The following is a 26,375-nucleotide window of genomic DNA, read 5'->3' as shown; positions in this document are numbered from 1 at the left end:
AAGAATAAGATATCTGCCTGATAGGCATCATTAACTGGGGTGGCATATACAAAGCTTAACTAACTACCGAACCTGTCACGGGGATTATATACACGTCAGATCGTTTCGGAATGATCTTGTTCAGTGAACGTCTTTATTCTCCCTTTAAAATTTTATATAAAAGACCTCCTGAGAATTTAGTTCTTATTTACATAAATAATTCGGTATGGCACTAGACAATATCGCACTAAAACGCATGCGTAGATGTCTCTAAGGTAAACGTTCCTATTATCGGAACCTTTAGCTTGTTAGAATGCCTTTGGGCATCATTTTAATTCATTTAGTAAATAAAATATTTGCCCAACCTATATTCTGAGTATTTATTTGGCTAGTAAAATGTGTCATATTTTAGACGGACTGTTTATTTTAACCTAAAATAAACATATGCTACTCATAAAAGGAAATAAATAAGAAGCCTCCTCTGCCCAGATTATCGGCACACCTAAATAAAAGCATGCTCTAATTTTTGGGCATATATAAGATCTTTTTATCGGCATAGAATATTACTACTTAGGTATCTAAGTAGTCAATAGATAATATTATGTAGGTAGAAAACGAAATTTGTTAAGAGTTCATTCTCAAATATTATATTAATAATTATATTAAATATTAAAGCTAAAATTAAAATAAAAGCACCATTTATTTAATTGCCAAAAATTTATTAAACATAGGTATCCATTAATTTCTGATCACTGACAAAAGGGACACTGAAGTTTATCTTTATCACTCTCTGTTAAACCAAGACAAGCCTCATGGTAGTATTTCATACAGAAAGTACACAGACGCATGTCAAGCTGTTCGTCAGTATCGCACAATGTACAATACCAAGATTCTTCTAAAGGTTTAGATGTTGAAGCTTCAGTGGTTAAATGCCCAGTGACTGCAATATTTTCTTTTGTAGAAAACAGGTCCCTATTAACATTCTGTACTTTATTTGTCACTCTCGGTTAGAAATTCTTATTGAAACCTTTTGTGGAACAGCAGTCTTAGTCTTAACCTTCTTATTTTCGTTTCCCACTTCTTTCTTTTGGCTACGCTTTATCTTTCTTTCTAGCTTTAGCTGTTCTTCTTGTTTCTTCTTTTCTTCTTTTTTTTGATAATATTGTTGCCACTGAGATGAAGTTGCTACAGCAGGTACCCTATCCTTAACTGGTTTAGGCTTAGCACTGTTTTCCTTAGGTGTAGGCCAAAATAAAATTTTCTTGAATGGAGTCGGAACAGATTCATCTAAAGCAACATTCTGTTGCAAAGGCGACATTTTTTTTTCTAAATTCGAGTTTTTCTCGCTTATAGAATCTGTTTTATTGCTGGGCATTGTCGTAATTTGGTCAGAGCCAATTTGTTGAAAGTTTTGTTTTACAGGAGAAGAAATATTATGCCAAGAGTTTTCCACATGTACGTCATGTAGAGATTCATCGAATGTATTTGCAATTATGATGGGAATATCTTCAGCAACACCTACTGGAAGAGATAAATTTGTACAGTCAATCATTTCTGTAACATCAATTTCAGGGTCTTCTTGAAGTTGATTATCCACTTGTGACTCGTCATTCATTAATTTGTCATTTTCATTGACACCTGTGACATCCATTTCGTTGTAAAATTATGCCTCTGTAGAAGAATCACCTGTGGTAAAGTCTTCTTGGAGATCATTTTCATTTAAGTCTTCTTGGAGTTCATTTTCACCTTGTGCTTCATTAACAAACTTTACTACTATTACATTGGTATGTTTATTGGCTCCTTCGGTCTTCATTTTCATCCAGAGTGAAAACAGGCTAGTATGTTCTATTGGTCCTTCCCAGACTGGCCCGGAAAGCTGAAATAATCTAAGGGTCTCTGGTGGAATATATTGTTCCACGCTTCTTAAAGCTGCTTGTGATTTTGTAGGCTGTTCAGGGTTCTCTCGATGATTTTGTGCTCCGGTTTCCGTTTTGAAATATTTGGAAAATTTTATATTCTCAACATTGAAGGGAACAAGCCCGCAGGTTCGAAACCCGTTTTTAATTATATCTGGGATATTGGTCATTTTTTAAAAAGTGGATTCCAAGATAGGCGCAAATAAGTTTTCCATTCTCCATCGGTGTACGCTCTTTTTCCACTCAAGTTTCAACGGTCGGAACACAGCCACGTCGAGTGGCTGCAAAATATGTGTTGCGTTGGGACAAAGAGCTATTAGGATGATATTATTTTTACTGCAAAATTCGCTAAGGGACATCGTCAGGTGAGATGTGTGTCCATCCAAGAACAATATAACGGGAAACTGGGCTTTCTGAGCAACTAACCAAGGGTGAAATATATTGGCGATGTACTCAAAAAAGCTTTCACCAGTCATCCACCCATTTTACGACTTTCCGATACCCCAGTGTTTTGGAACTTTTTCGATAACTGATTTGGGAATTCTGTTGTAGTTGTAAACGATCAGTAGCGGTAAAATTTGACCACACAGAAAAAAGTGGGCCCCTTCAACCAAGAACTTTGTTGAACTTGATAGATATTCTTTTCTAACCAGTGTAATTTACTTGAACTAGAATCATTGAGCTTGCAAAAAGAAAATCGTTGATCTTGTCATTAGTCGACCATTCTCTTCATCTATTTAAACTTTGGTGAAAGATCGAGTTTCTTAAGAATAGCCTCCAAATATAAGAGAAGAGCATTAAAACTAAATACAAGATCTGCGTTCTTGCATAAAAAATCAGCCGAAAATTTTGAAGTCCTCGGGTCTTGAAGTAAGACCTTTGTTTCTCAACAAACTTAATTCTCAGCGGACCAATGAGATCCATCATTAGCGCGTGGGGTGCATCCACCTGATCCTCCGCCGGCCGGTGTCGCCATCAGCCATTAGTTTAGTTTAGTATTAGTGGGTAGTATGTGAATTTGAAATTGTTATTTTGAAATTGAATAATGTGTGCTGAATGTGAATTTGCTCAAATTAAAAATATAATATTAACTGAAAATAAGCAAATATTTTTTATGCTAGAAAAACTAAATACTGTGGGGTTTTCTCATCATGTACAAGCTTGGGAGGTTAGTAAAATTATAGGGAACCACCTTTTTATCAAACACTCACTCCTGTCAAGATAAAAATATTTATAATACTCATAGTTTTGGGAACGGTTGCATTTTCATTTCCACGATTAAGTAAAAGGTATGGTTGGCTTTTTTTTTTATTACACAGAAAATATGTTTTTTTTAAGTAGGTACAACGTCCTAAAATGTATATTTAATGGGTATATTAAAATAAATCCTCTATTAATTAAGAACTCTATAATTTTCAGAAAAGAACAAAAATCGATGGGTGTAAGAATTTAAAAAATAAGCTTTTTTCAATGGAATATACTCATGACCTAAAATAATTAGGCTCTTTAACGAAAAACCTTATTTAACTCAAGTAAGATCACAAGTGCGTCGCCCAATTCCACATGAACTTGATACAAAAAAATTAACCAGACTGCTTAAGAACCTCCTGGCTTTAGGCCAAAAGCACTATTCTTACCCCAAGAAAAAAAGTTTTTGAATGAAAAGACAATATAAATCAGTTTAAGAATCTTTTATCTTGACGTAAAAGTATCGGTTCTTTAGATAAATGAAGAACAGGAATTTAGGCCTTGCTACTAGTACGTTGGTCTTAATTTAAGAATTTGCCAGTCAATTTTTTAAGAGAATATTTTTATATAAAAGTATTATTTCTTTCATCTAAGGTAATCTTGAGTTCGTTTGTGAAGAAAATACCGACATTTTTTTAAGAGAATATTCACTTGGACCTATCCAAAGCCGCGAAGTTCTTAATAGAAGTTCATATTCAATTCAAATAAAGTATCTATTTTTTCAGTGCAGAGGCACTACATGTCACCAAAGTCGTCAAGCATTCTTTGTCACTATTGTTTACAAATGAGTAAACTGTTCTATCACCCTTTCGAACTAAAACTTTGTCTCCCTTCGGAGTGAGGAAGAAAGCCGTTTCATCACAATTGAACACACGGCTGGGGTCATAGGTAATGTTAAGGTTTTTTGTGTCTTGTAAGTAGGCTCGTACTGCTATGAACCACTGACGAATGCGATTTTCTGTTAGAATGTTTCTACCTAGCAAAAGTGAGGTTTTGGGAAATTCTTGCTGCCAGTTCTGGATGCCTCTTTAGAAATAGTTCATACCATTTCCGTCCAGGCCTACCGTCTGTGAAATTATTAGGCCTATTCAGTTCTTTGACTAATAGTTGAACACTATCTAACAACTGCGTTTTTGTTGCTGGAAATCCACAAGCTGCTATCCGGAATAACCATGCTACCAGTAAGTTTTCTTCATCACTTGTTAGTATAGTTCCTGGTCCACATTTCTTATCTAAATTCGTTCTACCTTTTACTTTGTCCTGAAGGGTCGATCTTGGTACCCGATATAACTTGCTAACTGTTTTAAAAGGCATTCCTGCCTGAATGGCGCCAACAGCATTCTTTATAGCTTCAGTAGAATATTGAATTCGTTTCTTCTTTTTTCTAATTCTGATCTAAAACAAACGTATCCAATTATCGGCACTTATATAATAATATAGTGTATGTATTATCGCCAGATATATTATGCGTCAAATAAACTAACTCTAGTACAAAATATAGAGTGCCGAAAATTCGTGTGTAATTTCTTTGTTTTATACTGCATTTAAAGATCAATCACTTCCCATGGTAAGTTAATAATTCAACTTAAAATCGACCTAAATGCACTATAAGGCACATAACCAATTATCGGCATCTCTGCCGATAATTGGGTCACTAATTAATATTTACGTACTGATTATCGGCACTCATAAAATTGTCGAAAAAGCAAGAGAAAAATAGTTTTTAACAGAAAAAATACCAAAAACATTAGTTTCGAAACATATTAAACGTAATGGAATGTTAATGCGAATTTTTAATCATAAATTATAACACGATTTAGCTTACCTGTTCCTTAACGGAAGTAACAACGAACGCACAATTCAACAGTTTTGCGCGAACTGACCAGTATTGTTTTGACAGCTGTTCTTTCAGATTTTGACAGAGGAGCGTTCGATTTTACAGAGGCGTAGATAAAGATTCACAGAAGTGTTTAGAATATTTTTATTCAACGATTTCGTGGTAGGAATCTTATTTGAGGGGATAATTTGTAGTAAGTGCCGATAATAATTTGGATATTGCAGAGGATAGGTACATTTACCTTATCCGGTGGTTTTTTTAATGAAAATTAAATAATAACTTACCTGGCTTAAGGGTACCTTAAAGGCCACGATTTTGGTGCCGACAATACATTTTCCCAAAGGCATGTAGTCCAACCATCTGAAAATTTATGATTTTTTTAATTTAATTTTCTTTTATTCAAAAGAGCCATCTATCGGTATAATACCTTACTTATTTCTATATGAAATGCGCAAAAATAGTGCAGATTTCTGCAATCTATCACTGAAAGTACCGTGGACGCTTCTTCCCGTTATAAAAAAATTATGAACAAAAGTTCCTGGTAGACTTTAGTGACTTTATTACCATCTTTAACTTAACGGTAGTTAAAGATGGTAATAAATCAGCATTTTTTAAAGTTTAACCAATGAGTCCTTGAGTGATGTCTTAGCGCCATCTAGTCACGGACGCGCTAAGCCAACGTATATATTGATATTTTGTGTTCACCACATTACAGGTTTCTAGTACTTTACTTATTATAAGAGCGTAGCTCTTATGGTGGGACGCTTCTTTTTTGGAGTTTTCGCACGACCTCGGGACTCGGCGGACAAAAGTGCCTATAACTTTTTTTCTAATTAGGGTAGAGAAGTGATTTTTACCTTTTCATAATCTGGATATATGAGGCTACAACTCTACAATTTTTCATTTGTTTTTTTTAGTTGGGAGAGGGAAGCTTTAGAACTCAAAAAATTTTTTTTATTCGATTTTTTCCGCGTGCTTCGATACAGGTCGCAACGGTTGTCTGAATGTTATAAAATTTAACGGGTCGATTAGACCTTATCTCTAGATGGACTGTATACTTTTTGGTAATTCTCAGCACACGGGAAGTATTTTTTTTTAACGCTCAAAGGTTCAAACATTTGTGATATTCTAGCCCCTCTGACGGTTTAACGGTATCTTTCCGGAAATAGTGACTCACAGAAGATGTGTGCGCCTCATCGAGAGCTACAATTTTTATTTAGGACTTTTTTTGAAAAAATGTTCTATTTTAGGAAAAAAATCAAAAAAACCCAAACAAATGGATTTTTTTTAAATTTTTTCTCTGTAAAATTTAAAAAAAATGGATTTTTTTAAATTTTTTCTCTGTAAAATTTTTATGGTGCAAAATTTAAAAAAATGTCATTTGGTTTAATTAAACCTGCATCCTTTCCGAATAAAACGGTGTATTAAGTTTAAGGTTATCGTTTATACAGGGTGAGCAGTGTTCATTTGAAAATACCCTTTTTTACGCTTTTTTTCTTCAAATATTAATAACTTTTTAGTGGCGGCACTTAGAGGTTTCATTCAGTTGGAGCATTTAAAGAACCTTTTAAAAGCAATTTTTTGACACACCCTACAATCATCTACGTAGAGTAGTTTTTGCTCTACACTATTTTTTGACTTTGACGCCTAATACCGCAATGGCTATGCCACCTACGAAGACCATTTTTGCCCTCAAACACGCGGAATTTATCTGGCTATAATTCACTAAATACCATTTTGTTTCAAATATCACAATTTTCCAAGAAAATGCAATTTTCCATGAAAGGTCTCAAAATATGGGTCAGCTGAATATTGGTACCCCACCGGGCCCGATGATCAGGGTATAAAAACTAATGTGGTCTAGCACCCAACAAGTGCGCGTCTCCATGGCAGCGAAACCGGCGATTTTCGCCCGTTTCCACCTAAAATAAGACCCTTTTTATAATCGAAATTTAACTACTAAAACCGATTGGAATCGGTCCAAAATTGATGTTAAACTGTTCCTAAGGCTTTATACTATTTTTCCATGTACAAATCATAAGGTGAAAACCTTTTTTTATACCCGAAATCATCGTCTGAAACTGGTCGATTTTGACGTCTTTGACGTGAGTTTTACGGCGGTTTTGACAGCATGGCGTCAACGTGGATGAATTGGCTCGGACTTGCTTCCTAATTTCATTGATAAAATGCTTAAAATAGCTCAGAACTTTATGAAATTGGTACGGAATTATTCAAGAGACTCTGGAGAATCCGAATATGTGCATATCTTTTACCAAATCGGGTTCTTTTAGCCGTGATAATTCGGCAACGTTTGACGTTTTAGCATTTTCCGTGTAATATTATAATGTTCATGCGACACAGTGTCTATACAAAGCATTTTGCTAGACAAAAATTACAACACAGTGGGTCCTAATGATAAAAAAAAATCCAATCGGGATTTAATGGGTATTATTATTTTATGTGGTATTTTTTTTTAATTAAACTTTTTTGGTATTTGCCCGACTTGAATGAAATTTGGTATTTGCGGTTTATTTAGGAAATAATTAATGATCTTAACAAAGTTTTAAAATATTGAGTTTTATACTCACATGACAATTAGAACTTTTTCCTATGGGTCTGATTTCAGTAAAACTGCAGTCATATTATATATTAAAGCATAGTTAATTTCGAGCGGGGCTCTTATCACATCATGGTTCTGTGAAGCATGATACCCCAAAAACCATAGACTCAAAGCTTATAAGACATATAACGCGGTGAGTAGCGTTGTCGAAGCAACTGCTCAACAATTTTCAATGGTTATTTCGCCTTGAATTGTATTTAAAAAACTTTCTACTGATCAAAATGAAGGAAAATTTCTACTGGTCCCAACTGATCAAAGTACGAGGGAAGCTCGTACTTGTTTCAATATCATCCAATTTTTTTTTAATAAAAAATACATGATTTTATATTAACAAAAAATAAGAAGTCCAGTCACCTAAAAAGAATTAAAAAAAAAATGTATTAATCAGAGCCACCTTACGTCATAAACCCTTACTTCTATACACCTCTATACTACTAAATGTGCAGTTTTCTACAATCAATGACTGAGAGTACAGGACTGTGGACATTCCTTCTAATCATAAGAGAATTACTATCTCATAACAGACACATTAAACCAACTATACTAGCCTAAGCTTTTTACTACAAAAACAAACTATTTAATTTTAATTTATTCAATATTAACAGTAAATAAGAAGTCCAGCCACCTGGAAAGATACGTTATTTTTAATTTAATTTTTTTTTATCCACAGCGCCATCTTACGGCATAAACCCTTACTTTTATACGAAATGTGCAAAAAGTAGTGCAGTTTTCTGCAATATGTAACTTTGACAGTAGCGTTCGCGTTTAATTTAATTATAAAAAAACTATTAACAGACTTTTCTGGCTGTATTTAGTAACTTAAAGCTTAACGGAAGTAAAAAATGCTAATTAATCAACTTTTTTTAACCATTCCATGATGTATTCTTTGAGAGATGTCTTAGCGCCATCTAGTAACACACACGTTAAGCCAACGTTTTTATTGTTTTTTTAGTTATCACCACATTACAGGGTTCTGTTACTGGACCCATTTCCACACAATATTATATTTTCAAATAAAAATTAATTTTTTTTTAAATATTATTAATGACAGTAAATAAGTAGTCCAGCCACCTGGAAAGATACATTTTTCTTTAATTTAATTTTTTTTTAGTCATCAGAGCCATCTTACGGTAAAAAACCTTTACTTCTATACGAAATGTGTAAAAAATTAATGCAGTTTTCTGTAATCTGTGATTGTGACAGTACCAAGGCCTTTTTTTATTCATAAAAATATCATTAACAAAATTTCCTGACTGGTTTTAGTAACTAAAAACGTATGGGAAGTAAAAAATTATGTTTTTTTAAAGGTTTAAGCATTAGTTGTAATCCTTAAGCCATGGCTTAGCGCCATCTAGTACGAGACTCGTTAAGCCAACTTTCTCCATTGATTTTTTTGTTTCCGCTACATTACAGATTTCTGTTACTTTATTTATTTTCATACTCTCCTACTTTTTGTAATAAAAATTTAATAATTTATTTAATATTAACGGTAATTAAATGAACAATGCTTTATGCTGACAAAATTCAATTAACCTCACAAATCGCTAGGGCATTGACAGTTAAAATATAAACAAAACATATGGAAGTTTTCACTTTGGTTTTTGTGACGTTTGCTGTTGAAATATATTAAACAGGGGCAATAACAAATGTGATAACCACAAAGAAGCATTGCACAATAAATATTCTTCCATTATATCCCCCATGAAACACTACAAAAAGCAAATCCTCCTTAGCATAAATAGGATTTAATATAAGAACACAAGGCCTAACATAACGTTTTCCACTTATTTAGCAATAATATACTTTTAGGTACATACCTGTCCGGAAGTTTATATTTCCCCATATTTTCACTACTAATCACTATTTTTTAAGTCATTTTTAATTATAGAGACCCAAAACAAACAATTTTCTAAAATAAAGTGAAAAAAGAGAGGTTAGGTTGAAATGTCATTAACTTTATAGGCTTAGTAGCCCCTAATACCGTGAGGGGACGCCAGCATTGTTAAGCTCCTGTCAGTAGTTGCAGCAATTTCACTTTTTTCACAAAAAAAAATAATTAGAAGTAATATAATCTATTAAAAAAACCTTACTAATTACATGAATAATTGTTAAAAACACATATATGCTTAATTCTTCTTTAATAAATCATAGAGACATTACAGTTTCCTGTAATTTATTAATTACCTTGATACGTCACAATGTCAACTTGGTCCATGCCTGACGGCCATTTTGTTTTGGTGCTGTCAGTTTGTTTTTCCATACCGAATGAATACCATGGGTGCTCTCTTGAAAAATTGTTCTTTTAATACAATTTCAAAGGTAGGAATACTTTTATTTATTCAGCTTTATAAGGCTTGTTCTGGTATGTTAAGGAATTAGTGGGAAAAATGCGGGAGATATATTGGTTTTTATGATGTAAACTAGGACAAGCCATTGCAACACTATGCAGAAGACAAAATGTCTGGTTTTTATTAGATTAATTGTAATTTATTGACAATATAAAACATTCAAAATTCACCAGTTCGATTAAACAGCTTCTGTATGGTCAAAAATCAATTATAGGAACTCAATCATTTAATCAAATTAAGTTTGTTCACTATAACAATTGGACACCATCCATTAAAATTGGGATGACAAGCTGTTATGTGGCTATTTTAAATGAGAAAATTATATTAATAACAATTTATGAGAGTGCCTGTTAATGCTATTAAGTAAAATTTCATAATTCTATAGAATTAAACTTTCTCTATAATGGAAACTTAACAGCAGGTGGGGGTACATAGAAGGTTTCTATAAGAGCCTTAGGAACTGTAATGCAATGCATTGTTTTCATATTATATCTCTATACCTTGGCATTTTACCCACAAATCAAATGACAATCTTTATAAGCATGTTGGTTCTATCACATTTTAATCGGCACATGTTATTTCTATCATTAACTCCTTAATTTTACTCCAAAATTATGTTAGTACAGTTTAAAGCACAAATTATTTTAAGGTCATTTATTCGTTTTATGGTTTCTTCACTCTGATGAAGTCAATCAATCACTTATGTACTATAATTCAATATAATTTTGACCAGAATTCAAAGAATCTAAGTAGTATCTGTTCTGTGAATATTTTTACACCAAGTAAGTTACTTTGTCCCTTCATATTCATACTGTTACTCTTAGTATGAATATTTGTCAATTTCCATAAATTTACATTAATTTTTTAAACACATTGACACAGTTAACAAAATATACAAATATTAACTCTCTATGAATCCCTATAAGATTTACTGTTTAATCTTAACAAAAGTCATAATAGGTGAATTGCCTGGTTTTCGGCCACTTAACTGAATTTTGATATCTAGGTTCCCTCCCTCCCCAAATTCTGCAATTAACTTATATGAAAGTCACTGCCATACTGTTGACATTCTCAGGCAAGAATATTCAAGCTATGATTTTTATATTTTTGGTGATTTTAATGTACCTGATTCAAGTTGGGGGAATGACGACAATGGTGTGGTGGTGACTTGTCCTTTAAACTCGGCGGGTCTAGTTTTAGGTCAGCATTATGCTTGTTTGAGTTTTTATCAGAATATTATAATTCCAAATGATAGGCTTGTTTATTTAGATCTAATTTTTTCAAGCAAGCAAACTCTTGCTCTAATGGAAGCAGTTGATTGTCTTTTTGAGGGGTCATTAAATCACAAAGGGTATAATTTTGAAATTGATTTTAGTGAAACTCAGTCGAATTTAAACTATGTAGAGTTTTATTATGATTTTAAAATGGGTGATTATATTGGTAATTATAATTACTTATGTGGAATTAATTGGGACTTGGTTTTAAGCTCAGCAGACATTAATATAGCAGTCTCACATTTTTATCATATACTGGATATGGCTATAGCACTTTTTGTTCCCCTAAAGAGATACAAAACTTCAAAGTTTCCTAGTTGATTTTCAGCTGAATTAAGATATTTAGTTAGGCAAAAGAAAATTGCACACAAATGCTACAGGGTCAGTCATAATGTGGCAGATTATATTACTTTTTCAAACATTAGGGCTAGATGTAAAACTTTGACTGATATTTGTTATGATAATTATATTTCAAACTTAGACCAACTACTCTACACTAACTCTAAAAGTTTTTGGTATAACATAAACAATAAAAGATCAATTAATAAACTTCCTAATTTAATGTATTATAATGATAATGAGTTCGTTGGCTGTGAACAGATAGCTGAAGGGTTTGCCCAGTTTTTTTCAACAGTCCTATAGTCCTATTAATAATATAAACAATAATGGTGCTTTTATCAATCAGCAAGCAAAGTTAGATATGACCATTCCTAATCCCACCCTTTCCGTTGGGTCGATTTTTGATAAAATTACCAAGTTGCCACCCAAAGTTAGTTCAGGACCCGATGGCATTCCGAATTATTTTCTAATAAAGTGTGTATGTACTATTTCATACCCTCTTTTTATAATTTTTAAAAGATCTTTAGATTCTGCAATTTTTCCAACCTTGTGGAAACATAGTTTTGTAATGCCAATTTTTAAATCTGGCGACAATAGCAAAATCGAGAATTACAGAAATGTTTGTATACAATCAGCCATTCCGAAGCTCCTGGACAGTCTTATCTATGATCAATTATATTTTTATTGTAAAGAGTTGTTACTTAGCGAACAACATGGATTTATTTCTGGAAAGTCTACTTAGTGTTTCAGCAGAATCTGTTGAATGCCTTGGAGAGGGGATGTCAGATGGATGTAATCTACACCGACTTCTCCAAGGCGTTCGACAGAGTTGACCATGGTATTTTGACAAAAAAATTGTATATTTTTAGATTTTCTAATCTTATGGTGAATTGGTTTGTAAATTCCCTGTTAGGGAGGACCCAGCAGGCACGAATAGGTAATACAAGATCAAGCTATATTAATGTCACTTCAGGTGTTCCACAAGGTGGGCACTGTTCACCTTTGCTCTTTAATATTTTTGTGAATGATATTGGTGCCTGTTTTGAGAACAGTGACTTCCTTTTATTTGCTGATGATTTGAAGTTTTTTAGAGAGATTTTATCAATACTTGATCAGATTTTGTTGCAAAGTGATTTGGATAGATTGAATGAGTGTTGTGTTAACAACAATTTGATTTTGAATGTAAGCAAATGCAATTATAAGAGTTTTCTCAAGCGAACTAAAAAGGTTGTCACTTCATATAACATTCAAGGAAGTACACTTCAATATTGCAGCATAGTTAAAGATCTTGGTATCTCGTTTGATGTTCATTTAAACTTTAATGCACACATAAACAATATTGTTCTCAAATCCTCTAAGAATCTGGGTTTTGTACTAAGGAACTGTAAAGAATTTTCTATAGAGACCTGTAAGAGGTTATACATGTCATTTGTTGTTTCATTGCTGGAATATGGCTCAGTGATATGGTCACCCTTTTACATGAATAATTGCTTGTCCTTGGAAAGAGTTCAGAACAAATTTATTAGGTTTTGTCTCTATAAACTTCAAATAAGAATTCCGGATGATCATGTTTATGATATTGTTTTAGAAATGCTTGATATGAAGACATTGAGACAAAGACGGATATATGCAGATTTAATTTTTTTGTATAAATTATTTAATGGTCAGATAATTTGTCCAGAACCTCTGATGACAATGCAATTTAATATTTCATCTAGGAATTTAAGGCAGTATCGTGTCTTTTCATTACCATTTCATAGCGCCAATTATGCATTACATGCTCCTATTGAAAGAACTCTAAGAATTGTCAATACTAGGGAGGTTGAAATTTTGGGCATTTCCTTATCTAGATTTAAGAGTCAAATAAGAGAAATTGTTTAATTTTTTTTTTTTTTTTTTTTTTAGTGCAATACTGAATATTAAATAAATAAATAAATAGGTTACTTTTAAAAAGAGCCTATTTCATTATTTATATATTAAAATATTTTACTCAATAGCCTCTAGTATCTTTAATTTAAATTTATCATTTCAAAATATAAGGATCATTTAGAGTATTTTTGTATAAATAAAATATAAAAAATGTGCCTTTTGCTAGTTCTTGGCTCCTTGACTTTTTTTCCAGCCATTCTTTTGCCAGTTTTCGGCCGCCCGGCTGAAAGACCCTTTTTTTTATTAAGACGTAGGTAAGAGAAAAAATAAAAAACAATAAAAATATCACAAAAATAAAAACATTATTTTTAAAATAAAAACAAAACAAAAACATAGCGAAACTAAAATGCAAATATTTAAAAAAATTTTAATTACAAATAAAGAACACAAACTAAACTTTAAAAGAAAACAAAATGTTAATATTCTACCTAAAAATAGTTGGTATATAGGAACTTCGTATCTAATATCGATCACAATCCGCAGTAACTCACTTACAAAAAATACAAATAAAATTCTTAGTGGCTGCTTCTTCAACTGGCAAATAAGAAAGCTCTGCGCAAGCTAGATGATACCACTTAGGACATGTGTCACAGCCCACATTTTTCAATGAATCATCTTCGGTGTCACTAACTAGTTCATCTTCGCAAAGAGAACACATTAATTTAACTTTCTTAGCTGCATTTTTCTTTACCGGCTTACTAGTATTTTTTTTTGCTATATTTGTGCTTTGTTTTTCAAGTCTTTCTCCCCTCCTCTTTTGTAGTGCCTCTTGCTTATTTAATTTTTCCTGCTCTTGTTTTTCGATATGCTTCCTCCAAGCTTGTGATGAAATAGCACTGGGCAATTTTTCTTTCTTCTTATTTTCCAAGCTTTTCTTTATGGGTTCGGTAAATCTTAAATGGCGAGAAAATGGACTTACAACTTCTTCTAATTCTATATCTTTTATAGGAGTTTGTTCTTCAGGCCGTGCTTCGCCATTTTCATTGCCCTTCTTAGACGGAATTAATGGTGATTTTTTCTTTATTTTATTTTTTCTCGCCTCTTCTTGCTGCAAATTTACCTGTTGCTGTTTTTCTTCCTTGTTCTTCTCTAAATTATTTTTACCAGAAATATCTACTATAATATCTGGATCGACATTTTCCTTGGTTTCTTCATTTTGTTCTTCATTTTTGTTAGTATTTTTATCAGCTTTTTCTTCAGCAATAATATTTATGCTTTGGTTTTCCGGTTCATCATAAAGTTCACTTATTGTAATATTGTCCAGTGATATAAGATTTTATTCCTCTACTGGCATAATATCGAACACATCCATGGGGAGTATGGTTCCTACTTCGTAAGTCAAGTCATTTATATTTTCTGCATTTATATCTTGATCTGCTTGTCATCTTGGTCTAAGTTTTCGTCAGTATTCGTATTTTTTTCAGCAAAATCATCCAATAACTTAAAGATAACTTGGGTATTAATACCATTATCTTCAAGTTTTTGTGCCATATTCCTAATCACTTTTTTTGTTCTCTCGACTTCATCAGGGCTCATTTTTTCACAATTATCTGAATTAGTGTGTTTTCTCTCTAATTCGTTTTTTTACACTTTTCGAGTAGTCCACATTATTGGAATTAAAAGGAAACAATCCGCATTTTCGGAAACCGTTTTTTATGCAGGGTTTCATATCTGCATTATTTAAGGCCTGTTGAAATTAAGGTGTGATTTATGTCCTTCGAGAAATAATATTATTGGTCTTTTAATATTATTGTCGTTAAGCCACTGATTAAAGTCATTGCAAATGTATTCAAAAAATACGTCACTCTTCATTCATCCACTTTCAGACTTTTCCAGCACCCTTATGTCTGGTATATTATTTATTAGTGCTTTCGGAGGTCTAACGTATGGGAAAACAACTAGCGGAGGACAAATGTTACCACAGGCATAGAAGGTTACAAGTACCGTCAAGGTTTCTTTTTCATTTCCCTGTTTGATTGAATAGACGTTTTTATACCCGCGGGGAGCAAGCACTTTTCCAGTTTTTGGGCACAAGGAAAATCCGGATTCGTCCCCATTAAAGATACGAGTAGGGTCCTCCATTATATCCATAGCATTATTTTCTTCAAGGAACTTTTTTAATTCCATAAACCAGGATCTAATATATTCCTCCGTAACAACTACCCTTGCCTTGTTTATGCTCTCGGATTCACGTAACCTGATTTCTGGATGCCTCTTTATAAAACAAGAATACCATTTTTCTCCAGGTCTACTATTTTTAAATTTATTAATTTTCCCATTGTCTGTTGCTATTTTAGTTACGGTATCTATAAATTCCTGTTTTTTTATTGGAAATCCACATTTGGCTAGCCCTATAACCCAATCCTTAATGCGCTCTTCTCCTTTGACAGTCATAATTGGCTCTGGACCTGTTCTACGTAATGTGTCTGAAGTTTTCCCCGAAATCCTATCTTGAAGAGTGGCTTTTGGTACATTAAATTCTTTTGCAGCAGCTCTTATACTCAATCTTTCCTCTCTAATAGCTTGTAAAGCTAAATTAAAGTTTTCCTCTGAGTAGGTAAAGAACTTTCTTGCCTGCACTGACATTTTCGGTTTTTTGTTTGTTTGGACTGTGGCCATCTGGAAAACCATGTAATCTTAGTAATAAGTAGTTAAAATACCCATATTTAGCAATAATTATATAATTGGTAATTATACGAAAAATACGTTAAAAGCAAAAAAAAACCAATAAACAATAGTCAAATACCTACTAAATCTATATCGCCTTTAGCAATAAAATGGCCGAAAAGTGGCAAATATTCCTTTTCTCGGCCGCCTTTTTAATTTTGTATACCTTTCGTGTTTTAGGAAAATACCCGGCCGAAAACTGGCTTCATTATAGTCCTTCATTATAGTCCCTAATTTCAAACACTCCAAAAAAGAGATATACCTAATTGTAAAATGATATGCTAGAAAAAGATAGACAATATATGTTTTTTATAGTGCCGGTTCTCGGCCACCCTGGCCGAAATATGGATTGGGAGCTTTAATACATCCAGTTGATCGGCCACGCAAAAAATATGTTAAAATTGAAGTTTATCGTTTTTTATGAATACAATAGGAATAGTTCAACATTATATTAATCAAAACCAAAAAAAAACTTACCTTATTATCCAATACGCCACAATTTATTCACTAATCCACTGTAGGATGCACACTACAAAAACAGTTATTAGAAGTCAGCTAAGATGCATCTAAGAAGCGACAAACTTTGACTGACGTTTTTTTTTCTAACGACAACTTTGCCAATATGGCACTTGTTTAGAAAAGTGGGGGTAAGGACGAGGAAATAACTGAAATTTAAAAAAAGCGCTGGATTGTTAAGATTATGCAATTATTTATGATAATGTGAAAAACTGGCCGAGAACTGGTAGTGGCCGGAAAACTGGACGATTCACCCTATGTGCTAGTCAATATGTACCTACTTATCTTCTATGTTTGATCATAATCCTGCAGGCATCATGCTTAAAAACATACATGCAATCGACTTTGCTTGCTTACTGCTTAGGAATTTTCCTCTCCTAAATTGTAACTAACATTATTACTATTTGATATCTTTTGCAGATCAGTACAATGGCCAAGGCTTACTCTTGAAAATCCCCCTTTTTTAACCATATACCAAACAGCTACAATACTAAATTTAGCAAATATTCAAATTCAAATTAAAATATTATCCTTTAGCCAAATCACACTTTAGTTAAGTGACTACTCGTATGCTTAAAATAGTAACAACCTATTTTATAAATCACGAGAAGTTTTACCGTTCAGTTCAGTTGCACTTTGATTAAATCAGATTAAAATTATTTCGTTTTTTTTTTTTGGGGGATTTATTTTGTATCATGGCCACTAAAGAAGATAGGACCTTGTCAGCCGGTATGTCATTCCCCAAGTGGATGAAGAGCAAAATGACCGACAAGTAAGTAATTCTTATTATGTCATTAAAAAGAAAATTGTGATTTAATGTTCTGCTTTAAACTAGCTTAGTGTGTTAATAATTGACCTCATAAACACTTGACAAGTTTGTAAACAAGTCCTGTAATGCTATGGGAAAATTTTGTAGTTTTTGATTACATTTTGTTGTTTGTTTTGATGTTGATTGGAACAATGGTTTTATGTCATCGGCTTCTGGGTGGGAATACTTACTGCTTCTAGATTTTTCCATTATTATTAATGTATGATTGGTACCGTCAGATATGGAGCATAACATAATCCTTATGTCCTATGGAGCTTTGACCTTTATATTCTCAGTAAATTCATTGTTTAGTTTATCAGATTTTATTACAAATCAAAATTGCCTATTTATAGGCTTTAATTCTGACAAAATCTGATAAGATTGGTCCTAATGTGATGCAATGAAGATCAAATTTTCTTCATACAGCCAACAAGAATAAAATAAAATGAACATCTTGAGTCAATGTACTTGTCTCACACAAAGAAGGCACAAGTAGAAATTTTAAAGTTCAACATGTAGTTCACCTTGAGTGTATCTCATTCAATCATTTAAAATGCCAATAGAAACAAAGCGAAAATTGCCTGTTTCCTTAAGGCACTTAATTGAAGGCTTCGGTCACCTTATCAGTGTAAGCTTGTAAAATTTCTATGACCCACATTAGAATATTTAATAAAATTATTACATAATAAACTATATTGCAAATTATATTAGGCAGCTGAATAAAAAGGAAACTTGGCTTAGATTAGTGAGAACGATTGTAATAAAGTAGTTTCTATTATAAGCTAGTGGTATCCGAGCTGTAATATGAATTTGTGGTTTTCCTAATAAATTTAACCCACTTTTTGGCAATAGGCACTTAACCTTCAGAGTGTTTGATGATTTTATTATAAGATTGTGATTAGGTTGTTTCAATGTTATTGTGTGTCACATTTTAGGATATACTTACCGGCAAATTTCTGTTATTCTGTACTGATTGATAAGGAATTAGTTGGAATTAATTTAAATTAAAAAAAAAATACAATTATTGGTGTATAAAATTAAATTATGCCTTCTTTGTTTTGACAAAGGATGTAATGGAATCAATATTGCTTTTTTTTGTAATGTTTGTAACCTGGGAGCAATTTCCTCTTTTCTGAGTGGTTAACTTGTAATTTGCTTTTGTCAAATAAATGGACCATATTCACATATTGTGTTCTTCCATGCTACTTGAAAAATATGGCATTAGTGGCTAGTTTCAATACAATACTACTTAATGCTAAACTCATTACTGACCTTATTATGTCATATTCTCTAAAGTATAACAGAAATACAAAAAGTTCAATATTTCGGAAATAAGCCTCCGACAGAGTTAAACCTTAAACAACTCTTATAGAAGATACTTCACTAAATATTATGCTTCAGCTTTGAACCTGAAATATCATTTTTATACTCCATTGCTAAAAAATTTCAATATTTCCAAAACTAAACCTTAAACTGGTTTGGATATACTAAATCCTTCCAATAATTTTTGAGAAACTCATTGATTTCCCTCTGGAAAACTGAGTGGTTAGGCTCAGTCTGGTATACCATTAATAAAAGTTCAAATAATATATGAAGTGAGTGCTTACCTTCAGCATCAAATTATATATCATTCCTAAACAATATTTCACAAAAAGGCCAATTTTTCTAGAAGTAATGCTTGTGATCAAAACCATATTTGTAAATCATGCTTCTCTTAATATTATAATTTTTATTTCATAAGGATCCTTCAAGTAGATTTTAAGCCTTGAGTGTAATGTAGTCATATTTTCATAGTTTTGAAACAAATTAATCTCGAAGAGGCTTTTGGAGCTAATTGACTCCTATTTTTTACCTTAAGAGTGAGGTATTTGTAAAAAACAATGTGGCAGTAACCTAGCTGTCACAAGCATTAATTTCTTTTATATTTGAATGTCTGATATTAAATATTTTGAAGTATATATTAAAGAAAATTTTTCTAATTATATCCTTCACCGAGATTCACATACCCATAAGACACATTACAGAAATAATATTGATCCAAGTTATCTTAGATGAACTAAAACAGCAAATGAATAAAATGATTTTATTATATTATTAATATAATAATAAATAGTATAAATAATTATACATTTGCAAACTCCTCCATCAGGCAATGACAGAATTTAATTTTATATCCTAGGCATCAATCTAGCTTCTTTTAAAAAAAGCTTTACAAATATATGTCAGCAAACCTGTTTAATATAATAATTTACCAAACAGCTATAAAAATTTAAGTAACAGAAAATTCTACAAATTTGCTGAAGGACATTGAAAGCCATATTACTCTGTACAAGAATTCCTGGAGGATATGTTAAATATTTAAGATGGCAATTCTGTTTCTACAATTCCTAAATTTTTGTAACATGATTAGTATAGGTATATGATGTTTTATATTAATGTTCTTTTATGAGAACATTCCATACAGCTCATGTAAGCTTTTGTATCTTTTTTTGTTACACAACAAACCTGTTGTAAAAATAAATTGAAATTGAGCGTCATTGTTCTACAGTCTGTACAAGTCTGGCTTCAACACAAGTCTTGCCCATAGCTTTTATTGTATCACCAGGTGATTTGTTGCTTTTCAGATTGGAGGCTCTATGTCATGACAGTGAGATAATTTTATTGTACTCATATAAAGAATATGCATAAAAAACACACTCAAGCTTAAGTGCAGTAGTATGGCTTCCTAGTTTTATAAAACTGGTCATTGACTCTGATTCGCATTTACGTTTCAACCGAGCCCCCCTTGTCTGACTTAAAACCCGATTTTTGCCAAATAATGTTTTATAAATATTTCAGTTCAAGCGTCGGTAGTGTTCGACCAAAAGCTCATCGCGGTTTATAGTTAGAAATACATTTTCAAGAGTGTTTTTGGTAAGTTTTGTTAATGCTTATTCAAACCGGTACTATAGAAAATCATTCCCATTTGTTACAAATTTTGTGAGTCAAAATCATCATGATGATGCAAACTAAGAAAATCTTACAAATAATTATAATATTATCCGGCATGTGAAACCCGCCTGATTGAACCAAGGTTACAGATATCTGCAAACCATTCACCGCCTGAACGTTTTATCTGCTGTATTAAATACAATTGGTTGAAAGAGTATATTCATCACGGGTTCCGTATGAAATTACACGCCAATAACCAGGTTTACACGCGTCAGGACCGCATCATGTAAACCCGTTTAATAATATTTTTTTCAATGGAATCAACAGGTCACGTGTGTTTTGAAGAATGCCAACTGGGCTAATGGCCAAATATTATAACTCGTCCTCGTGCCAATTCGTTGGCATGCCTTCAAGCATTTTGACAAATCTCGATTGGATGCTAATTTTGGACAATCCGGAGAGGTGAATTGCGTTGATTAATGGGATTGTTGGCCGGTTCAATTAATGCATCATAATCGACGTCTAGACAACAATGACTTGGGAAAAAGGGTCATAAAATGTCTCTATCGTCAGTGTTAGTTTGGCTAAAAGCCTAAAAAAGCATAACAAACGTAGAGGCAACCTTATTAAGTTAAGTCTTAATTTAGTCAACTGTTTGTTGGGGATTTTTTAGGTTTTAGGATGTGGAACATAGAAAGCACATTAGAGGGAATTTTTTAGCCTTAAGTACTTACATAAAACCCTTGACATACAAGTGACAACCGATCAAATTAATATACAAACATTGTCACATTCATATTATTGTGAAACCTTTGCACCCAATACTTTCTATTAAAGCTATATTATGCTTTTTCATATTCTTTTCTAACCCTAACAGATTACTTAAACTTTGTTCATTGATATAAAAATGCCAGCTCATTGCATTGAATTTACTAGATATGCTGATTCAATAATAGCACATCCATTTTTCTTGAATATAATTAAACCTCATGCTGTGTTTAGTTAAGAAACTCAGGACTCATTATTAGTCTAATAGCAATTTCATTATCTATATTTAGTCCTTTATAACCACACTTTCAGCAATGTCACAGAGCCATTGTTGAAGACAAGGAGCCTCTGAAGCTGCAATATATTCTAACTCTGTTGTTCACAAAGAAGTACCTTGTCGTTTTCTATTGTTACAGTCTATTTGTGAGCCTAACACTTGAACTTAATATATTCAAATTTGAAATATTTTGGCATAATTTAATAAAGCTTAGTGGTTATAAAAAAACGAAGCGAACAGGTTTTGGGCTTATAAGGTAATATTCATAGAAAAATCAACCATAATTTTATAGATTTTAATAATTATAAAATTTTAATCAGTTTAGAAAATAACAATGTTTATTTCAGTACAGAATATAAATGAGGAGCAGACTTTCTAGATGCATTTTGTTAATTTTTTTAAATTTTGGCAAATAAGCAAAAACTGCTACGTGTCTGGCAAGAAATTTATCGAAAATATTATATACCCGAAAAATTGATCAAAAATTATGCAACTGATGTACTTATATGCAGACAATCTGGTATTGATTATATCCTAAAAAACTTTGAAAAACTGTAGGACATACTGCATTTAGTTTCTCAACCTTGGACAAATTGCATTTTGTTTGTCTATACAAAGCGGCATGAATAAGTATAGCAAGGATATGAAAAAAACGTAAGTAGGTTTATAAGATCAGTATTTTATTTTTGATATACAAAATGTTTTTAAATGTCATAGAGGTCCCCGTCGTCATCATTATTGCAATCACATAGCATGTCACCTTCTTCGCTAACATTATCACCCTCAGTTTCATCTTGGTTCACTTGATTCTCATTTTGTTCATGGTTATTAGAGAGAATAGGTTGCAACCATGTTAACTCAGGATCATTAATCCAATTTGCCCCTGATAGTTCCACCAAAAGTTTTGAGAGGCTCCGGAGTTTTTTTGTTTTAAGATCATTTTGAAGCATTACAACAGGTAGCTGTAAAGTCGAAAGCTTTTTTCCACGTTTTAATCACGTTTGAAATTGCTTGGATGGATCGTCATTTCTGTAGAACAACTCGGTCTTAAGCAAAATATTGCTGTTGTTTTGTGATCTCTTAATAATAATCCGTTTGGCCGCACTGATCCCTTCAATTTTTTTTAAAGAGGTTAACGCAGTTTTTATATCGTAAACAACCCAGTCCTTATCAAGTTGTCTAACGTTTCCCTTCTTGGAGTATATATATCTCATGATATTTTGTAGGTGTTTTTATTGTACTGTAGGATCGTGTAACTTTTTCTATTTGCCCGAAAACACGATCCGCTGGCAAATACGAATGGCCGCGTACCGGAAAGGTAAGAACCACAAGTGTAACGACAAACAAATGGCAGTAAGTCCACGGTGCAAGGATAAACTTCTGTTAGTTTGTCTACTGGTAATGGACATATACCATATAGAAAGTCCAAGGTATTTTCATTATTTAATTTGCATGGGACAAAGTGCATTTGGAACTTCTTTTCTGGCATAATACTGTAGCAAAGTGTATATAGTTTGCAACGCCATCTTTGGTTGAAAATTTGAAAAAAAGGACAATATGCATATGGAAAGTCTGCTCCACAAATATATTATTCGATAAGATATCCAACTTACAATAAACAGCAATAACTAATTGTTTAAATGTTTAAATACCAATAAAAATATGTCACAGCGGCAACATCGAATTACGTAAGCCAGGGTTTTTTGCATGCGTACGTACAGGCACGACCACGAACTTAAAAATATACCTGGACTGCTAATTCATATGGCCGCCATACCCAAAAATGACCACTGCATGGTGGCCGCCATTTTTATAGTGGTTGTGTCCTTTTGATGTTGGTCACTCTGAAAATGTTTTATGTTGCCAACAAAAAATATATTAAATAACGGTAATGAAGTTGACATTTGACGTGTGAGTATAGCGGATTGCCTAGTTTTTGACGATTTGTAAACGACGCTAGGGTATATCGTCTGGAACAGGCGATATATCTTTCTCCTTATTTAATACGTGAATAATGTATCACCATCTTTATTTAAAGGTATTTGGTTCAGTTTCTCAAAATCGAATTATTGTGAATTGTCCGTCTGCGTTGTTTATAATAGAATAATATATTGAGTTGTTGACAGAATAATAGATTTTTTCTATATAAACCCTTTATAATTACAAACCCTAATAAAATCATCTATATTTTGATTCTTATATATGGTTGTACTTATTAATGTGGATGTGGAAACACTGTACATGGAAGGAAAGTAAAACTTAAAAAAGTAATAGTAAAAATAGAAAGAAAATAAGTGTTTTTAACTGAATTTGTTAAGTAAATACAAGCAAACTTAAATGAATATCAGGATTTTCATGGTATTAGGATTTATAAGATTCAAGATTATCAGAATGATAAAACAAATATTTTAAAGTGCACGCATCTATTCTAAGTTGATTGAAACTTTGTCTCATTTTAGGTGAGGATTACTTTCTTTCATAAATTTTAATGAAATTCTTAAAGAAGTACCAGAAAAATCACAGATCTAACTCAACTATCTTAAATTCTTACCAATATGTAACTTTCTATTTTGTATTTCTGTAAACATAACCTCTCAAAAACTTTAGATGTTTTGTTTCCCTACAGTTGGCACAATTAAAATTTGTCAGAGTGACCAACATCGAAAGGACACAATCACGCACAATGGCGGCCCCCTAGTAGTGGTCATTTACTTTTCATTGAATTGGCAGTCCATGTATAGTTATAAGTTCGTGGGCACGACGCGACGAAGCGGGAGGAAGAAGATAGGTTAGGTTTTCTGTATGTGTGTGTTGAGAGTACAACCGGAATAAATCACACCGTAATTTTAAAGAAATTTGGTTGTTTTATTTCAAAACAGAGATACAAAAAAGTGTAATGTAAAAACATGGTCCTTCGTGTCGAATAGTGAATAAAGTGGCCTGTCGATTTGTGATAACGACGCTGGTAAAAAAGTGAAAAACCGTAAAATCTCGAGTAAAAAGCCGGTGTTATTTTTTCGAGTTCAGACAAGTCATAGAACAGAGGCGTGTGTAATAAAAGCAAAGCCGCAGCAAGGCTAAAGCCGCCGCTAAAAAGTGTACCTGTTACCTGTTTTGGTTTGGTGTTGAAAAGCGATAATTAGCTTTACTGGATTGGTGGACTGGAGTCTGGAGTGTGCTAATATCTGACTACAATATAGTATGATGGGACGTGTACTGTGTAACTACTACAAGAGATAAATGTGAGTCTTTTCCAATTTGTTTTTCCTTTTTACTGAGTAAAAAAGTGGTTTCCTTTTCTTTTTTTTGTGTTGTTTGTAATTTAAAATAATGTCAGAGGAATTAAAGCAACTTATTAAACAGAGAGGGGCAATTAAGACTCGTCAAACTCTTTTTAAAAAATACCTTGAAGGGTTGCAGGGAGTTTTAAGAGGTGTTGAACTTAATAATGTAGAAAAGGAAATTATTATTGAGCTTGAAAGTAGATTAGAGAGATATTCGTCGGTATTGAGTGATTATGATGAGGTGCAAAGTCAGATTGAAGTGTCAGTCGATGAGTCAGATGAGAAAAAACAGCAAGATGATCGTGAAGAGTTCGAAAATGTGTATTTTAAATTAAATTCGCAGGCAAAAAAGCTAGTAACTGAATATTATGCGTTTTTTGAAACAAATAAGGCTCAGTCAAGTGCTTCTAGTTCTCATGCTGACTCTCAGCAAAGGCTTCAACATAATCAGGGTATACAGGGTGTTCAAGGTGTTAAATTACCTGCAATAAATTTACAAAAATTTTCTGGTGACTACAAAAATTGGTTAGAGTTTCGGGATTTGTTTGACTCAATAATTAATTCTAACAGTGGAATTTCAAATATTCAAAAGTTCCATTATCTGAGGGCATCTCTGGAGGGGGGTGCTGCACAGGTAATTAGGAGTATTGAGCTTTGTGGAGATAACTTCACCCTAGCATGGGAAACTTTGTGCAAGCGGTACGAAAATCGGTGTATTTTAGTTCAAAATCATGTAAAAGAGTTGTTTAAGCTGCCTAGTTTGATAAATGAAAGTTCTAGTAATTTAAGAACTATGGTAGATAGTGTGTCTAAACATATTACATGTCTAAAGGGTTTAAATCAACCATGTCAGTTTTGGGATACCCTTCTTATTTATATTTTGGGGGGGAAACTAGATAAGACAACATTTCGAGAGTGGGAAGAGAAAAAGGCCAAAACTAGTGATGTATTGCCAACTTTTCCAGAGTTTATGGATTTCTTAAGAGCAAGGGCGGATTTCTTAGAGAATTTAGAGTTGTGTAAAGATAAGGTGGAGAAAGTAAGTGTAGATAGAAATTACAATCACAAAAGAGTGTTTAATGCCCAAAATGTCCCTTTTTCTAGTAACTCGTGTTCTATGTGTTCCGGTGCTCATGTTTTACCTAAATGTGGTAATTTTTTAAAATTATCTACCAATGAGAGGGTAGATAAAGTAAAACAATTACATTTATGTTTTAATTGTCTTAAAATGGGTCATGCTTACACTAACTGTACGTCCTCTCGGTGTCAAAAATGCAATTTAAAACATCACACATTGTTGCACTTTGTTCGAAAAAGTAATGCTGAACCTCATTCTGAACAAAATACTCAGGAGTCTCAGGGTGTAGCAAATTCCTTAGTGAATACTACAATAAATATGTCTAGTGAACGGTGTTATGACAAAGAGCAAGTGTTGTTACAAACGGCTCTAGTGCAGGTGAAAGACATAAATGGTGGCTACCAGGTGTGTCGAGCACTTTTGGATAGTGGCAGCCAGAGCCATTTTATATCACAGAAGTGTAGTGATAGATTGGGTTTACCTAAAATAGAGTTGTCATCTACTATAACGGGTGTTGGAAAAACAATAACCCAATTAAAGTATCGGTGTATGGTCC

The 26,375-nt window shown here is 32.8% G+C and overlaps 3 protein-coding genes across 4 annotated transcripts in view; 1 reads left to right on the top strand and 2 right to left on the bottom strand.

Annotated features, from left to right (window-relative positions):
* LOC126734694 (RNA/RNP complex-1-interacting phosphatase) overlaps positions 1 to 9,569 on the bottom strand; it is a 115,089-nt gene extending 105,520 nt beyond the window's left edge. The window contains exons 1-2 of the mRNA XM_050438403.1: positions 9,418 to 9,569; positions 5,265 to 5,340 (exon numbers count right to left, since the gene is read on the bottom strand). Coding sequence (XP_050294360.1) covers positions 5,265 to 5,340; positions 9,418 to 9,443 — 102 coding nt within the window. The 5' untranslated portion in view covers positions 9,444 to 9,569. The remainder of the gene's footprint in view (positions 1 to 5,264; positions 5,341 to 9,417) is intronic.
* Positions 9,570 to 9,769: 200 nt separating this feature from the next.
* The window catches only part of LOC126734695 (uncharacterized), a 51,768-nt gene continuing 35,162 nt past the window's right edge, over positions 9,770 to 26,375 (top strand). The window contains exons 1-2 of one of the 2 annotated variants that reach the window (XM_050438405.1): positions 9,770 to 9,919; positions 17,094 to 17,445. In XM_050438405.1, the coding sequence (XP_050294362.1) occupies positions 17,369 to 17,445 (77 nt within the window). In that variant the 5' untranslated portion in view covers positions 9,770 to 9,919; positions 17,094 to 17,368. The remainder of the gene's footprint in view (positions 9,920 to 17,093; positions 17,446 to 26,375) is intronic. The other variant, XM_050438406.1, reaches the window with a different exon arrangement.
* Positions 13,978 to 15,026, bottom strand: LOC126734208 (probable serine/threonine-protein kinase irlF). Its single transcript, XM_050437744.1, has 2 exons — positions 14,957 to 15,026; positions 13,978 to 14,684 (listed from the first exon to the last, which is right to left on the bottom strand). Exons 1-2 carry the CDS (start codon positions 15,024 to 15,026, stop codon positions 13,978 to 13,980), a joined length of 777 nt encoding a protein of 258 aa, XP_050293701.1.

Source organism: Anthonomus grandis, chromosome 3, assembly GCF_022605725.1.
Source record: "Anthonomus grandis grandis chromosome 3, icAntGran1.3, whole genome shotgun sequence".
Lineage (NCBI taxonomy): Eukaryota > Metazoa > Arthropoda > Insecta > Coleoptera > Curculionidae > Anthonomus > Anthonomus grandis.
Note: the sequence above shows the minus strand (reverse complement) of the source record. Positions and strands in the feature narration are given on the sequence as shown.